The following is a 17,286-nucleotide window of genomic DNA, read 5'->3' as shown; positions in this document are numbered from 1 at the left end:
ATTTCCGTTTACCAATTGTTCAATGTGGTGGCTGCATCAGTTTTTTTTTTTCCTTAGGCCTTTTCCCCTCTGTTATCACCTGGCGATCTGGCCAGTAACACACCTCCTGTATAAGAGTGCCCCTACTCTGGTGGAAGGAGCACAGGGGACACATCTGGACAGCAGTATTGTCAGTCATGGGGGAGGGGGTTTTAGATGTACACAAACAAATTGAAGCCAAACTCTAGCTCACACTTTATAAGTAGTTACAGCAAACATTTTTTTTTCTTCCTTTTAAGATAAAGGTTTTACATAAGTAAATGCAAGCTGATCATTGTAAGCACCCCTGCTGATGTTAAAGCGGAGGTTCACACAAAAATTTTACTTCCGCTTTTTGGAACCCTCCCCCCTCCGGTGTTCCATTTGGCACCTTTCAGGGGGAGGGGTGCAGATACCGGTCAAAGACAGTCTATGAGAGTCTATGCCTCTTCATGTCCTGGTGCGCTGTCTGCTGGGACACACACGGGTCCTGGAGACAGCGTGGACCATTCCCATTGTGTTGCACGCCTCGTGCATGCGCAGTAGGGAACCGGGAAGTGAAGCCGCAACGCTTCACCTTCCCGATTCCCTCACCTAGAATGGCGCCAGGAGCAGCCGAGAGCCGAGCGATTGCTCGGTTGCTGACATCGCTGGACTCCGGGAAAGATAAGTGCCCATTCATGAAAAAGTCAGCAGCTGCAGTATTTGTAGTTGCTGACTTAATAAAAAAAATAATAATTTTGGCCGGACTCCCTGTTAGAAATGGTGTCTCATTTGCAACTTATACGTTATGCTGGAGAGCTTGTTCTTTTAAAAAGCAGACTTGCTGGATCACCAGATGAAAATAGAATTAAGAAAATGAATGCTGCCATCACATCTAAGAAATAGTAAGCTGCAAAATGATAAATGTTTGTTTGCTTTTAATACCTCTTTCAGGACAGTGTGTGGAAACTGTCAGCTTGTTTTGTGAATGATTTGCAGATCAAAAAGAGCGCTTTCACTCATTAAAACACAAGCTGACAACATCACGGGCAGGCTACTACTCTAGTCTGAGACAGCTTAGTGTAGTATCTGGCTTGTGCTATTGTCAGCTTGTGTTTTTGTGAATGAAAGCTGTAATTAATCACAACACCACCTGACAGTCTCCACTCTTTGTTTCTTGGAGCAGGCTGCAGGTCCACAGTGTAAACCAAACAGGAGAGATGAGGAGACAGTACTGCACAGCAGAACGATGATCTGTCTAGCAGCTTAGGAGGCGGAGGAGTCATAGATTATGCAATTTTCTTTTCTTCAACAATGGATTTGAGGAAGAAAACTCACTAGATTCCACCATCAGCACAGTCAGTGTGGTTTCCCTGCAGTCAGAATTCAATGATCAGCGGCGGCGGCAAAAGCTGTCGCGGTGATCGCACAAGAAGAACCCGACAGGCTGGTTGTATTGAATCACTAGATTGACTGACTAAATTTTGATCCGTCTATGGCTGGCCTTGGAAGTAATATGAACATTGTATTTAACCACTTCCCACCCGGCCAATGTATATATACGGCCGGGTGGGAGCCGCCTGCTCCTGATAGGACGTTCAGGAACGTCCTTCAGGAGCAGCGGGATCGCGCGCGCGCGCGCCCGCGCAGCGGCGCGATCCCGATGTGCTCGTGTCACCCGGACACGGCACATCTCAGATCGGCAGGAGGGCTCTGTGATTGGCCCTCCTGATCACATGACGGCCGTGTCCAATCACGGCCGTCATGTGATGTAAACAAACAGCCGGTTGCTAGGCAATCGGCTCTCCTCTCCTCACACGGAAGTCACCGCTGAGAAGAGGAGAGCAGAACGCTGCAGCCGGCTGATGATCAGTGAGTATGGGCTGCTTTTCACAGCTTTTTACTCACTGATCATCAGTGTAGTGTAAACACACAACACACCACACAGTGAAAACACAGTCCCCACATATGTCCCCAAAACACACATGTCCCCAAAACATACATGTCCCCAAATAATAAAAACACATGTCCCTAATAATAAAAACACATGTCCCCCACATATGTCCCACTAAAATCACGTCCCAATGATTATCTGCACACATATGTACGTGATCACCTGCACACATATGTACATGATCATTTGCGTACATATGTCCGTGATCACACAAACCAATTATTATACACTTAACGGAATTTTTTTTACCAAAAACATGTAGCAGAATAGATTTTGGCTTAAATTTATGACAAAATTTGATTTTATTGGATTTCTTTTCAAATAGAAAAAAGAAAATATTGTTTTTTTCCCAAATTTCCGCATTTTTTGCGCTTATATCGCAAAAAAAAAAAAACGGAGTCGTGAATAAATAACACCAAAATAAAGCTCTATTTGTGCGAACAAAATGATAACAATTTCATTTGGGTACAGTGTAGCATGACCGCGCAATTGTCACTGAAAGCGCTAGAGCGCTGAAAGCTGAAAATTGGGCTGGGAAGGAAGGGGGTGAAAGTGCCCTGTATTGAAGTGGTTAAAAAAAAAAAAAAAAAAGAGGAGTAAATACGAAATGGGCAGTACAGATAATGGGTCAGTGCTTAGGTTAAAAGATTGATGATGTTTAACCACTTGCCCCCCTGTAGGACGTCCATTGAAGTGATTATGCCTGGATGATATCAGCAGCTACAAGCATCATCCTGATAATTTTTTTATTTTATTTTTTTTCTCAGCCGATTCCCTTTTTTTGTAAAAAGCCATCCTAGTGGCTGATTTACCACCAGATGGCTTTTACAGGCAGCAAGAAGAGACGTCCTACTGCCATCTTCTGGCACCTAGCCTGCTATGCGATTAGACACTTCTGCCAGGTTACTATAGAACCAGCTGTGGGTCAGATGGTCCCTGGCCATCTCTACGGGCCTGAGAGTCTGGAAGCGACATCTTGACTCCAATTTTGGCAGATGTAAACAATGCAATTTTTTTTTTCTGGAAAGCAGAGATCAAGGTTTTTTTTTTTTTTTTCTTCATCTCATGCTTTCCAGGGTAGAGGAGAGTAAAGACAGATGTCTACATAAAGAGGACTTGTCACGAGGGATAAAAATACAAGTGATAAAAGAAATTCAAGGGACGATGTAAAAAAAAAAAAAAAATCTTTTAAAGTGCTCCAGTCCCCTCGCGATCATGCGCAGATGCGAACACGTACATAGGTTGCGCCTGTATATGTATTTCGATGTTTGCACCACACATGTGAGGTATCGCCACGAACAACACAATAATTCTAACATTAGACCCCTCCTCTGTAAACTAAAATGGTAACCTGTAAACATTTTTAAAGCGTGACCTATGGCAATTAAGTACCATAGTTTGTCGCCATTTTAAAGCGTGACATGTTGGGTATCTATTTACTTTACCTAACATCTTTTATATTTTTACTAAAAATTGGATTATTGTGTCTTTTGCGTTAAAAGTAATTAAAGTGTATTTGAAAAATAGTTGCGCAAATATCGTGTGGTATAAAAAAAACTGTAACACCCTACCATTTTAATCTCTTGGGCTGGGACTTTGCTTAAAGAAAACGTATTTGTATTTATATAGATATATATGTGTGTATATATATATATATATATATATATATATATATATATATATATATATATATATATATATATATATGTATATGTGTGTATATATATATATATATATATATATATATATATGTATATGTGTGTGTGTGTAATATATGTAAAGTATTTTTGTTGCAATCTTTGTTATATTGCAGCCATTTGCTAAAATCACTTAAGTTAATTTTTTCCTCATTAATGTACACACAGCACCCCATATTGACAGAAAAACCCAGAATTGTTGACATTTTTGCAGATTTATTTAAAAAAAACCCTGAAATATCACATGGTCCTAAGTATTCAGACCCTTAGCTCAGTATTTAGTAGAAGCACCCTTTTGCTCTAATACAGCCATGAGTCTTTTTGGGAAAGATGCAACAAGTTTTTCACACCTGGATTTAGGGATCCTCTGCCATTCCTCCTTGTAGATCCTCTCCAGTCCTGTCAGGTTGGATGGTAAACGTTGGTGGACAGCCATTTTTAGGTCTCTCCAGAGATGCTCAATTGGGTTTAAGTCAGGGCTCTGGCTGGGCCATTCAAGAACAGTCATGGAGTTGTTGTGAAACCACTCCTTCATTATTTTAGCTGTGTGCTTGGGGTCATTGTCTTGTTGGAAGGTAAACCTTTGGCCCAGTCTGAGCTCCTGAACACTCTGGAGAAAGTTTTCGTCCAGGATATCCCTGTACTTGGCCACATTCATCTTTCCCTCGATGCAACCATTCATCCTGTCCCTGCAGCTGAAAACCACCTCCACAACATGAGGCTGCCACCACCACGCTTCACTGTTGGGATTGTATTGGACAGGTGATGAGCAGTGCCTGTTTTTTTCCACACATACTGCTTAGAATTAAGGACAAAAAGTTCTATCATGGTCTCATCAGACCAGAGAATCTTATTTCTCACCATCTTGGAGTCCTTCAGGTGTTTGCTTTAAAAAAAAAAAAAAAAAAAAAAAAAACTCCATGCGGGCTTTCATGTGTCTTGCACAGAGGCTCCCGTCGGGTCACTCTGCCATAAAGCCCTGACTGGTGGAGGGCTGCAGTGATGGTTGACTTTCTACAACTTTCTCCCATCTCCCGACTGCATCTCTGGAGATCAGCCACAGTGCTCTTTGGGTTCTTCCTTACCTCTCTCACCAAGGCTCTTCTCCCCCGATAGCTCAGTTTGGTCGGACGGCCAGCTCTAGGAAGGGTTCTGGTTGTCCCAAACGTCTTCCATTTAAGGATTATGAAGCCCACTGTGCTCTTAGGAACCTTAAGTGTAGCAGAATATTTTTTGTAACCTTGGCCAAATCTGTGCCTTGCCGCAATTCTGTCTTTGAACTCTTCAGGCAGTTCCTTTTGACCTCATGATTCTCATTTGCTCTGACATGCACTTTGAGCTGTGAGGTCTTATATAGACAGGTGTGTGTCTTTCCTAATCAAGTCCAATCAGTAAAATCAAACACAGCTGGACTCGAAGGTGTAGAACCATCTCAAGGATAATCAGAAGAAATGGACAGCACCTGAGTTAAATATGAGTATCACAGCAAAGGGTCTGAATACTTAGGACCATGTGATATTTCAGTTTTTATTTTTTAATAAATCTGCAAAAATGTCAACATGTCTGTTTTTTGTCAATATGGGGTGCTGTGTGTACATTGAGGAAAAAAATGTACTTAAATTATTTTAGCAAATGGCTGCAATATAACAAAGAGTGAAAAATTAAAGGGGGTCTGAATACTTTCTATCCCCTATATATATAATTTGGGGGTCCTGAGTGATTTTCTAGCAAAGAAAAAATATTTTACATGTAGGAAAGAAATGCTAGAATTGGCCCGGTAGGGAAGTAGTTAAAGAGGAAAACGCTGGGAAAAGCATGGTAAGAGATAAAAAGGGAAATCTCTTGTTCATGTAAATCTGTGCAATTTCCTCCTTTTTGGATTTCTCCACCTGTTTTTCCTGCCAGCACAACTATAGAATATACCTTTTTTGTTTAATGGTAGCTTGTCTATAGTCTTTGGATGTCTAGCCAGTGCATCCATAACGTTGTTTTTTTTTTGTTTTTTTTTATAGTTTTCTTGGTTTTAAATAAGGAGTTGCAGTAGTTGCACAGAAATGTAACTTGAAGCATAATCTAAAATTCATAAACAGATCAGTTATGTTTGGCAGGTGTTCTTTTTAAAGTGCTGCAAGGTATACCTGGCAGGCTAAGCTGACTTGGTGGAATATCTTCTAATATGTTGTTGCCGACTAGTTTAGCGAATATCAACTCTGAGATGCTGGTTGCTATAGCAGCTGTCACATTGAGCAGTGTGACTATGCCATGACCGTGCAAGAAACATTTTCAACATGCTGCTGAAGTCCTCCAATAGATCATCCGTATGTGGTTGGTGCTCCTCAGTGACATGGAATACAAAGTTTTATTGGCACAGAATGCATAATGACCAACTACTGTATATGTGAATGACAGGATTGAGATCTGGGTGTTTGGACACCAAACGCAAGAAAAGCATTTTATCTTCTTGCTTGAGAGGATTCTAAGGACCAGTATTTCACTTCAAACATGCCCATCGAGTTCTGATTTAATTTCCCCATTGTCTGCTGTTCTATTCAAAGAATATTCTTGTTAAATGCATTGGTGTCGGCATGATGTTTATGCTGTTTGGATGTGCTTTAAATCACTAGATTGGTATATGGGGTATTTTTTTCTTTAAGTTATGCAGATAAATTAACAAACTTCTAAGGAAAAGTCAACATTTTGTGTCCTTTTCCCATTTATTCACCCAGATACTGGATAAGCTCTTGGATCGAGAAAGTCAGACTCATAAACCACAAACTTTGAGCTCCTTCTACTCCTCCAGTAAACCAACAGCAGCCAATCAGAAGTCTCCTTCTAAGCATGCCTCACAGTCTACAACAACTATAATAATATCAAGTAGTCCAGCCAGTCATCAGCAACCAGGAGTGACCCCTGCAGTCCATGGGGCAATAACTGAGAACTTTCCAGAGAAGATTCAAGGTAATTTCTGAGCTTAATGGTATATAGCCGAAGATGTGAAGCGGTCTTGTCACAATTTAAAAGCTGTAAATTATTGTAATGGGTCCTATTATTTCAGAGCTAGGCCAGGGGTAAAACTTGTTAACTTTCCAATGTCTAATGTGATAAAACTACATCTTTTCCATACTTTGTTAAACATTTTGAAAATAGCACGGCCGCATGGGTTCCACCCACACAGCCGCATGGGTTCCACCCACACAGCCGCATCATTCACAGCGATCTGTGAATGAGAGAGCTAAAAGTACCATCTGCCATTGTGGCTGACTGCTTGTAGTTCTCAGTGAACTGTGAGGGGGCTGACGAGTGCCTTTTTGTAGTTCATTCACAAGTCCTACAGCTTGTAAACAGTCAGCCTGTATCAGAGGTGCAGACTGAAAGCTGCAGGGCTTGTCTACAGGAGCCTGACATTGCACCCCTGATCCACTGAGCACCCGTGCAATGCTTTGCAGGCTCCTGAGGGAAAAAATAATAAATGCACCTTTTTTTTTCCCTGTAAAAATATGTGCATTTATTATTTCTTCCCAAAAGGTGAACTTAGCCTTTTAGGATTGCTTTATCTGGACTGTTTTTTTTAGGTATTTGAGCTGTAATTGAGTTGATAAAAACTGCTCTAAGTTTTGATAAGATCAATAACCATATGGTTTATATATAAACCCCATTCTTCAAAGAAGTTATACATCACTTGTAATGTCAGTTACAGCTTGTAAACAAATTAAGAAATTAATAGAACATGCTTTTAAAAATGCTGACAGTTATGTTCATGGGACACACCAGCACATAAAACAATCACAATGTCTAGTAACCCAATAAACTGATTACATTACGTGTTACTATAGTCTGATGGGTAAAAATTACTTCTGATTCAAGTTGCTCATATGGCTGCACAGGTGCCTTGTGAGGGTTAGTAAGGGGAGAATGTTTAAACTGTCCCCAAGGCCAAGTTCCAGCTATGTGGCTTGGCATGTTCGTGAGGGAAGCTGATCTGACCAATCCATTCCTGGTATCTCTGTGGTTTGAAGGTCACCCATCTAGGTTTTGGGTACTTATTGTTTTTTAAAATCCCCAGAACAGGTGACCTAATTAACTGCAAAGCGGGTAGGATCTTTGCTGCTTTTTAAAATAAGCCTTATAGTGTTTTTCTTTGGTTCACTTGCCTGTATGTCTAACAAACAGACGTGAATGATATATTTAAAGGGTGACTTTGTTAACAAATATGTATTCATTTATTGCAGACAACAACCAGAAATCCTCCAGTGAGCCTGCAGGGGAAGCACAGGTGTATAAGCAGGAAGTGAAAGTTCCTAGCCGACTAGCCCTTGGTAACCGGGGAGGCTATAATGGTCGATGTTGGGGGTCACCAGTGCGTCAGAAAAAGAAGCATACGGGTAATTGTTGTTAAAATAGTTATTTCTCTGAATTTTTTAATACATTATATGTTTTTTGGGCTTACATTTATGTATGCTGTAAAATTTAGGGTAAAAAATTTGTAAAAGCCACGTGATTAACCTGTGCAATTCCAGTGGTCTTTTCTGGGTTTAGATAGTAATGATTAGACCCTTTGTGATGGTCTGAAGGATAATAGTAGTAGTAATACAGGTGTAGGTGATCTCTTTGAAATGCTTGCTTCCTCTTCCTAGAGTAGGTATTTAAAGGAGCTAAGAATTATGTAAAACAAATTGTTGGTGTAACTTAATTCATCTAAAATGCATTTACTTGATCTGCACTCTTTAGGAATGGCCAGTATTGATAGCAGTGCCCCAGAGACCACATCTGACAGTTCCCCAACCCTTAGTCGCCGACCTCTTCGTGGAGGCTGGGGAGCCACTCCATGGGGGCGAGGACAAGACAGTGACAGCATTAGTAGCTCATCCAGTGACTCACTTGGTTCATCATCCTCTAGTGGTAGCAGGCGAGCAAGTGGTGGAGCTAGAGCCAAGACAGTGGAGATGGGCAGGTAAGAACAATGCTCATTAATATAGTGCTGGTTATTTCCATTTTGGTCAAAATGTTGGGGTGTATAATTCTGATTATTTCATTTACCTAGGTATAAGGGACGTCGTCTAGAGAGTCACGCTCCGCATGTCCCTAATCAGCCTTCAGAAGCTGCTGCCCACTTCTATTTTGAATTGGCAAAGACTGTCCTCATTAAAGCTGGGGGGAATAGTAGCACTTCCATATTCACACATCCTTCATCCAGTGGTGGACATCAAGGCCCCCATCGCAACTTGCACCTGTGTGCCTTTGAAATAGGACTCTATGCCCTGGGTCTGCACAATTTTGTGTCTCCAAACTGGCTTTCTAGGACGTACTCTTCGCATGTTTCCTGGATAACTGGTGAGAAATGCTAAAGTAACCGGAAAACCAAATTGTTGGCACTTTTGCCACTACTTTGTATCATCTTTGCTTCGTTTTGCTTCCTTTTCTTTGTATATTCTTCTTTTAAGTGTGAAAGTTGTATAATATGGCAATGTAACTGGAAAGTGGCAGGTGAACGAAGACTCTTTGGATATAAATATGGGATGGAAGGAGAAAAACATATGGGTGGCACACAAGGGAAAGCTAGTTTATTTGTTAGTGTGCACTAAATTGGTATTAGACATGTGGATGTCTGTCAATTAACCCACTGGCTTTCTGTTGCTTGTGGATCAGTTCCTGACTTTGCCCTGATGAAACGCCATAGCTATATTTTTATATACGTGAAATTGACAAACGATGACAAAGATATTCTCATGTAAATGGTTGTACCACTGGAGTGTCGTATTGGTAGAATATTCTTATTCTTGGGTGAATTGCCCCCTTTAAGCAAAAAAATATGAGATGGAAAGGAAAGAGAAATGCGTAATCTGTTTATGGCAAGGTTTTCTGCTTGTTTCTCTCTCTTAGCTGCTTGATGTGAAAAATAACGTGACTACCTAATTTTGGATTTCAGGCCAAGCCATGGAGATTGGTAGTGCAGCCCTGAATATCCTTGTGGAGTGCTGGGATGGGCATCTAACGCCTCCAGAGGTGGCATCCCTGGCAGACAGAGCTTCTCGAGCCAGAGATTCTAACATGGTGCGAGCTGCAGCTGAACTGGCTCTGAGCTGCCTCCCTCATGCCCATGCATTAAATCCTAATGAAATCCAGCGAGCTCTGGTACAGTGTAAGGAACAGGTATGTATGAGTGTGCCTAATTTTAAAAGGCCAATATTTTTGTTATTTGATATATTGGTGGACTTTTCTAGGGATGTTATATGAAAATAGCTGAAGTTAAAGCTTTGGACACTTTTTGTTTAGGGCTTCATAATACCGTAGCTGTCTCAGCTCTTATGCAGCTGAGAACAGAGTGAATGTGATCACTTATAATAAAGGAAAAACAGGTGTTTGTGATGTGTTGTGTGTGTTTTTTTTTTTTTTTTTTTTTATATATATCTATACACAAATGTTTTGCCTTTCATTACCATTTTAAATTGAATGGGTTGTTTTACAAGGAGAAGGTTTACATATGTGTTAACCAAGTCTATAGTGCATAGGGTAAACTTGTACACAAAGATCGTATACAGTAAATCAGAACACTGCAGGCTAAATAACTTCTTTTGTTATCTGCCCAGGACAACCTGATGTTGGAGAAGGCATGCATGGCAGTAGAGGATGCAGCTAAGGGAGGAGGTGTTTATCCAGAGGTCTTGTTTGAAGTGGCTCATCAGTGGTACTGGCTGTATGAGCAGATGGCTGGTGGGACTCCAGTTCCACGAGAAGGAGCTACTGGCTGCAGTGCAGGAGCATCACGTTCTGTGGTAGAAGCTGTGCGTGGACTTACAGACAGCAGGATAATAACCGATACCTCCACTGTAACTGTGGCAGCAGCAGTGACTGCAGCAACTGTGGTTCCAGTGATTTCAGTTGGGTCAACAATTTACCCGCCACATACTGCAATGGCTCATCCTCACACCCAAGGACTACACCCCTATTCCACTCTGCAAACACATATACCGACAGTCTGTACTCCCCAGTACATTGGAATTCCTCGGCAGCAAATGTCGCAACCCACCGTCTTCCCAGTACCCGGGACACTGTACACACAGGTAATATGATTTTAGGATATAATGATAGTTCAGTGGTTTTCTGTTCACTGATGGTTGATTTATGTGGTTCATTTCCTTGTTTTATATAAATCACTATTGAAAGAATACTGCATTCTCACAGATGACCTATGGTGGTACTCTGGTAGATGTCAAATAATTTAGGAACAGAATGTTATTTTTCTAAAGCTACACTCCAGGAAGATATAAAACACACACATTATGGAGCTCTCTAATTATGAATATGAATATAATTTTTTTTCTTTAATGCAAGCAGTGAAAGTGTGAAGCGATTCAGTTTGCATTGTGCGCTATACAAGTATTTCATTCATTCATTCATTATGGGTACCGTGTAAGGCTCCTGCATACTCTCCCTCCAGATTTCTTCCTGTACCTAGGTACAGGCTTTCAGTTAGAAACCTGGAAGAAGATTGCATAAACTAAGCGCGCACCAATTAGTGCTCTTGTAGTCAATTGAGAACTACAAACTCGTCTGCCACCATGGAAGATAGGACTTGTAGTTCATTCATTCACAGATCTCTGTAAATGAATGATGCAACTGTGTGGACAGAGGCCTGAACAGCTGTGCCGATTTTAAATGATAGTGGCTGCTGGAGAGAGGAACCCCTACCCACTGTCAGGAGAAGGGGCTTGGGGTGAGGAAGCAGGTACTGGAACATGTTACACCTTAAAAATTTAAATGCACAGGGATTGCCCTCAGTTACATTAGTTACTTGGACTAATAAGCGTTTGTCTGACTCATGAGGGCTTATAATATAAAAGTGTGGTACAAAAGGTACTAACAGAATGGGGGTGAATCAATGGTAGGCAAAGGTATGATAGGCTTCCCTGAAAAGGTAAATCTCCTAAAGGTGGAGAGAGTAGAAGATGGCCAGATAGATTTGGGGTAGAAAGTTCCATAGGATGGGAAAGGCTCTGAAGAAGTCCTGGATCCCAGCATGAAAAGAGGTGATGAATGAGCTAGCGAGCAGGCGATCTTGTGAAGAGGACAGTTTGGGTGATATTTTGGAACTAGGTTGCTGATGTAGCTGGGGGCAGAGTTGTGGATAGCTTTGTAAGTTTTTGCATTTTGAGTTTAATGTATTGGAAACCAATGGAGGGATTGGCAGAGTGGGGTGGCAGACACGGAGCTGTTGCTAAGGTTAATGAGACTGGTAGCAGCATTTGTGATGGATTGAAGGGGGGGTAGCCTATATAGAATGAGTTGCAGTAGTAGAAGAAAGAGATAAAAAGGAAATGAATTAGTAGCTTATTGGTGTCATTGGTTAAGAAGGGACATATTTTGGAAATGATATGGAGGTAAAGGCAGTAAGGTTTGGACAATGATTGGATTTGGGTTTAAAAGGGCAAGTCAGAGACTGGAGTTACATCTAACAATTATTGATCTAGATTAAACGTAGAACTAACAAAGCTTAAAATTGCTCCCAACCCCCTGCTAACACCTATACAAATTGCCCTGTAGAATAAAAATGCTTATACTTGCCTATTCAGGTCAGGTGATTTGCTCCCAGTGGCCAGCTTCAGGGGAGGGACAGCGGACACCAGATTCCCTGTAGTAAGCCTGTGGGTGAAATCGCTGTCCTGGCATTCCATCCGTTGTCTCCTCTTCTATGAAGCCAGCTGCTGGAGAGATCATGTGACTGGTAAATGCATCTTCCTTTTACAGGGTAGTTGGTACTGTAGATGTTAGAAGGTGGGTGAGAGACATTTTAAACATAGTTCTAGCCTCATTTTCTACTTTTATGGTCCTTTTTATAGTGCATTTATTAAATATAAAAATAAAATCGTGTCACTGAAGTGACCAGCTGAACAACTTGTGCAGGCAAATGCAAAGCCATCTCATATAACGATCCAACCATCCAGATGACTCTGGGTGGAAGTTTAAAGCTCCAGCTTTGGGTGACACCTCGTGTCCAGTTTGCTTTTTCATAGGTATATTGCTTAATCTGTTGTACCTTTTTGTAATTGTCTTTTCATTTTGTAGGGTGTCCACCCAGCTTTCATTGGAGCACAGTACCCCTACACAGTTACAACTCCTTCCATAGCAGCTACAGCCGTCTCCTTTCCAGGGGCACCAGTTCCTTCAATGACCCAGATTGCTGTTCATCCTTTCCATACAGAGGCAGGGCTTTCACTGTCTTCTAATGTAGCAAGTAAGTGAGCTTTGGTGTATATAATGACATTTGTGTGTAATCGGCTGTACATTACTATTTCACTCTCTAGTGAACATGTGCATTTATCCTGTACACTCATGAGAGCATCTACTCCTTTTGGAGAAGCAGATAATACAGTACTACATCTTTGCCTCTAGGTGTCACTCTATTCCCTTTGCACACTTGGAACAGAAAGGATGTTGCTGTAGCAACAACAGACCCGATCGACTTTAGATGGCAATGCAAAGGAAAGTTAATTTTCAAACTGTTTGGGAGGCTAACTCGCATATCTTACTGTGGAATAACTGTCTTGCTTTAATTTTAAGAAAAAATGTCTGGCTTGTAGAATGCAATTTAAATTGTTCTAGGCAACATAAACTTTCTGTTGCTCCACTCAGTTGTTTTTTCCCCTAGAAAAGAGAATTATTTTTTTTTTTTTTGTTTCAACCCTCTGCTTGATTACGGCAGCTTTTATCAATTAAGGTGGAGATTAACGTATAAAGTAATGTTTAAAGTGCTTCATCCCAAAATTACCAACTACCAATATCCGTTTTTCTGACTGCTCTGAACAAATGCAAGAAGTCTGGTTGTAGCATCATTCATTTAACTCCAAGTGTTCTGCTGTCTTTTGACAGGCATGGGGCAAGTGTTTAGTTATGAAGGGCTCAGGTAGGGATTTTACTGATCAGAATATATAAACTGTTAATAATAATACACCAATTCTACATGTGTAGTGCCTCTGAACACAGACGCAAGTGCAGACAGTTACCAAGTGACCACCACTGTTTTTCAGAAAGAATGTACTTATGGATGACAGGGACACCCACAAGACAACTTATTTTTCCTATTGCTGTGAATTGTTAGGCAGGCTAAACTGGGGTGTTATCTATTACAGTTATAACCTTTCTTTATTCTAAGGTCCCTATATTAAAAGTAGTGAAGTTCTTGGCGGCTTTTGTTGTCTTTTTCTAGTTAAGGCAACCCATAGATTAGTCAGGCCATAGATAGTTTGATGTGGATGAGGGGAATCCTCCCCACTGAGCTATTGTATTATGCATCAGTGACTTCCCCACCATCAGATTGTACAGATCATGCAGGGGAAATTCCACAGGGTGGTTGTATAGAAGTCGATCAGTAGATCGACTGCTGTGCAAACTCCTTGCCCATACATGGATCTAAATTCATCTTGCCCCTGCTGGACTGACCGCAATTAGATCCATGTATGGCAGCCTAACCTTCTGGTGACGGCAGGGGATCCTTCTTTCAAAATCAGGCATTGGCCAAATTCTGGCTTGGGTGTAATCTACCTGGAACCTGTTTGATTTATAACTCTGCAAAGGTTGGTTTATTACTGTTACAAACAGCCCCTCCCTTTCTATAAGATTTCCTGCCATAGAAAAACACCTTCAATTATAAAATCATATTCTGCAGTAATACTCTTTTTCCTGGCCTGCTGAAGTCTACCATTTTGGTGGAGCCAGCACTTGCTCAGCACTACACTATTTTATGAAATATACCAGACAGGTTGTACAGTAAAGGGCATAAAGTGAGGGAGTACTATTCTAAATATATAGTGCAGATATAGAATAAAAGGTGATTCAAATTCCCATAACAGTAAAACTACAATATTGTTAACAATGAAAGTGCACGTGCATATTATAGTGTAAATAATCATTTTTTTTTTTATATAAAAATTAACAAAATAGTTCATTTTTCTTCTTAAACCAAAACTTATTTTTTTTCTTCAAATGTAAAATGGCATTACACCATTATATTGCACCCAATGTGCTCTCCTGGAATAACACTCACCAGATTGCCTCAACCTCCTTAATTAAAAAGGTCATAAAATGCATGGGTGCTCAATTTCCTTGTCACTCTTCATGTACACCAGTCAGGGATCCAACATCTTTCTCCTCTCCACCATGTCACCATAAACCAGAGAAAACTATATAGGATATCATCATTTATTAAAACAATTGCTAAAACATATACAGGCTGCTTACATAGTATGGTGCTCTCTTCGGCACTAAGATTGTCCACGTTAGATAATGATGTAGGTCGCCATTGCTCCGCTCCACTTGGAGCTGGCATGGGTTCCACTGTTAGAAGGAAGGCACCCGGAAGTGACTGGAAATTATGCCTTAAAGCAAGTTTCGCCAATAGACGTCATCAGGAGGCACTTCCTGATGAGGTCTATTGAGCGGCAGCAACCTATTTCAGTATTTAAGGCAGATAATCTGGGTGCTGAGGAGGTGCACCATACTATGTACTGTTGAAATGTTAATGTATTTTTTTTTATTCTATATCTGCACTATATATTTGGTATAGCACCCCCTCACCTTATGCCCTTTTTTTTGATGTGTAGGTACACATTTGGGGTTGGCGGCTATGCCACCAATTTTCTATATTTGGTGCAAGGTTTAATTTATATAGGTTGAAAAAAAGATACAAGTCCAACAATTTCAACCAATCCAAAAAAAAAAAAAATCACACAATCCTACACCCACAGTTGATTCAGGGGAAGGTGAAAAACCCCACTTAAAGTGTTACTAAACCTGGTAATATGAAAATAGTTTATTAGTGCCCACAGCTTATAAATCTTCTTTTTACATTAAAATATTGCCACTATATACCTTTTTGACTGATCTGTATACCACGGTCAGTGATAAACTGCAGTTTTTCCAGTGCTGAGAGTTCAGGTAGGAGGAGATTTCCACTGCAGCCTGTATACACACCCACATGTGTGATGCCAAGATCATGTGACCTGGCTTGCTCTGAGAACAAGTATTCTCTCCAGCATAAAAGACACAACTGAGCATGTGCAAGTTGTCTACCCTACCTTAGCTGGCTTTCTCCAGATAGACAGTGCGGAGGGAAGGATCTGTGCATACAGGATAAAACAGCCTTTTTACGCAGTGCAGAGGATTAACCTCTTAAGTTCCACAGTGAGTATAACAAGCATGCTATGTTGCATGTACATACGGACTTTCATGTTTTGGGTTTAGTAACACTTTGTTATTGAGGCTGCACCGTGAGGCCTAAAAGCTAATTTAACGATCCAGACTTTTGGATGTTACATTTCATTGTAGTGCTGTAATTGACTGATATGGAAAACATTACTTATTCTTACCTTTATGCAATGTTCATGACATTTTGTGACAGCACTCACACAGTTATTCCTCTTTATGCATTAATAAGATCTGATGGGTTCATTGAAACAAACTGGGGGGTGAAAGAAGGCGTGGAGCTTTTAACCTCTGTTGATTTCCTGTATCTTTTTAAGGTTGAGGATAGAAATCCCCCAAAAACAAGGAACAGAACGGGGGCTTTTTGGCTTGTATCCTTAGCCTCACCCTACATTGGGATCCTGTTCTTTTAGCACAGGATTGTCCGAACTAAACCCCAACAAGCATTGATTGCAGCCTGCATTTGAACAAAGACAGAAATATTCCCTGCACACTCTCCTTTCCAGTAGTGTAAACTGCTATTTGGGCAACTTTGAACATTGTATACTGTGTGTGAGTATTGGATTTCCATTTGTCTTTGAAATCATTCATTATGCTGTTTGTAGAAATTCAAATACTACATTCAGAAGGACCTCTCCCAAGGAATTCCATCCCTTTTTTTTCTCCCTTATTCTATTTTTCGGAGTATCTCTTCAGGCCTTTATTATGTTGAAAAGGACCATTTCCCGGTGAGGCTGTTTAACCTTTAAGGGAACAGCACTGATGGGTAAAGGCTCGTATTTTGTGAGGAGTGTTACAAGCATCATGCATTTTAAGAACTGAGTCATGGTTTATTTGCAGATATTTGTTGGGGTTTCAAGGTGTTATTTTAACTTTCCACATTTTTCTGTTGGTGATATTTTATTCAAATGGGTGGAGTTGGTCTGCAAGAATCTTGTACACAGTGGGATAAGGATTTACTCAAGAGAAGTTTGTCCAAAGCTTTTCTTGCCATACTTCGCTTGTGAGTCACAGGAGTGCACTTGGGCTCTCCTGTGACCCACAATCAGCTAAGAGTGGACTAAAGCCTGCTGTCAACGGGCGTCACAGAGCTGCTCCAGGGTCTGGAAGGATCCCAACCATATTGTCGGGATCCACCCAGAGCTCTGACAGCTGGCGCTAGCACTCAGCGCGGCTGAGAGCCAAGGCCAGCTGAGCCTGCCCCTCCCCATCCCAGCACCCTAGTGAGCACTGGAGGGGCAGAGAATGGTTACTGATGGTCACTGCTGTCTGCTCAGGGCTGAATTTAGAACTAAGCGATCATGTCATTGCTTAATTCTTGGGTTTAGAGACAATTGGGGACAACTGCAGCATCTGACCGATGCTGCAACATGGAGATGAGTATGTATATTTTTTGTTCTTGCACCCCAAATTGCTTCTTTAGTGGAAGAATGTGGA

The 17,286-nt window shown here is 41.0% G+C and overlaps 1 protein-coding gene across 2 annotated transcripts in view; it reads left to right on the top strand.

Annotated features, from left to right (window-relative positions):
• The window catches only part of ZSWIM8 (zinc finger SWIM-type containing 8), a gene marked incomplete in the record, with an annotated part of 160,939 nt that overhangs the window by 123,510 nt on the left and 20,143 nt on the right, over positions 1–17,286 (top strand). Inside the window, 8 exon segments of one of the 2 annotated variants that reach the window (XM_077454531.1) lie at positions 6,378–6,609; positions 7,881–8,033; positions 8,380–8,602; positions 8,693–8,982; positions 9,578–9,801; positions 10,239–10,712; positions 12,715–12,883; positions 13,042–13,131. In XM_077454531.1, coding sequence (XP_077310657.1) covers positions 6,378–6,609; positions 7,881–8,033; positions 8,380–8,602; positions 8,693–8,982; positions 9,578–9,801; positions 10,239–10,712; positions 12,715–12,883; positions 13,042–13,131 — 1,855 coding nt within the window. 2 annotated transcript variants of the gene reach the window in all.

Source organism: Lithobates pipiens, unplaced genomic scaffold, assembly GCF_037356315.1.
Source record: "Lithobates pipiens isolate NorthernLeopardFrog02 unplaced genomic scaffold, aLitPip1_a1.2 Scaffold_25, whole genome shotgun sequence".
NCBI classification, from domain to species: domain Eukaryota; kingdom Metazoa; phylum Chordata; class Amphibia; order Anura; family Ranidae; genus Lithobates; species Lithobates pipiens.
Note: the sequence above shows the minus strand (reverse complement) of the source record. Positions and strands in the feature narration are given on the sequence as shown.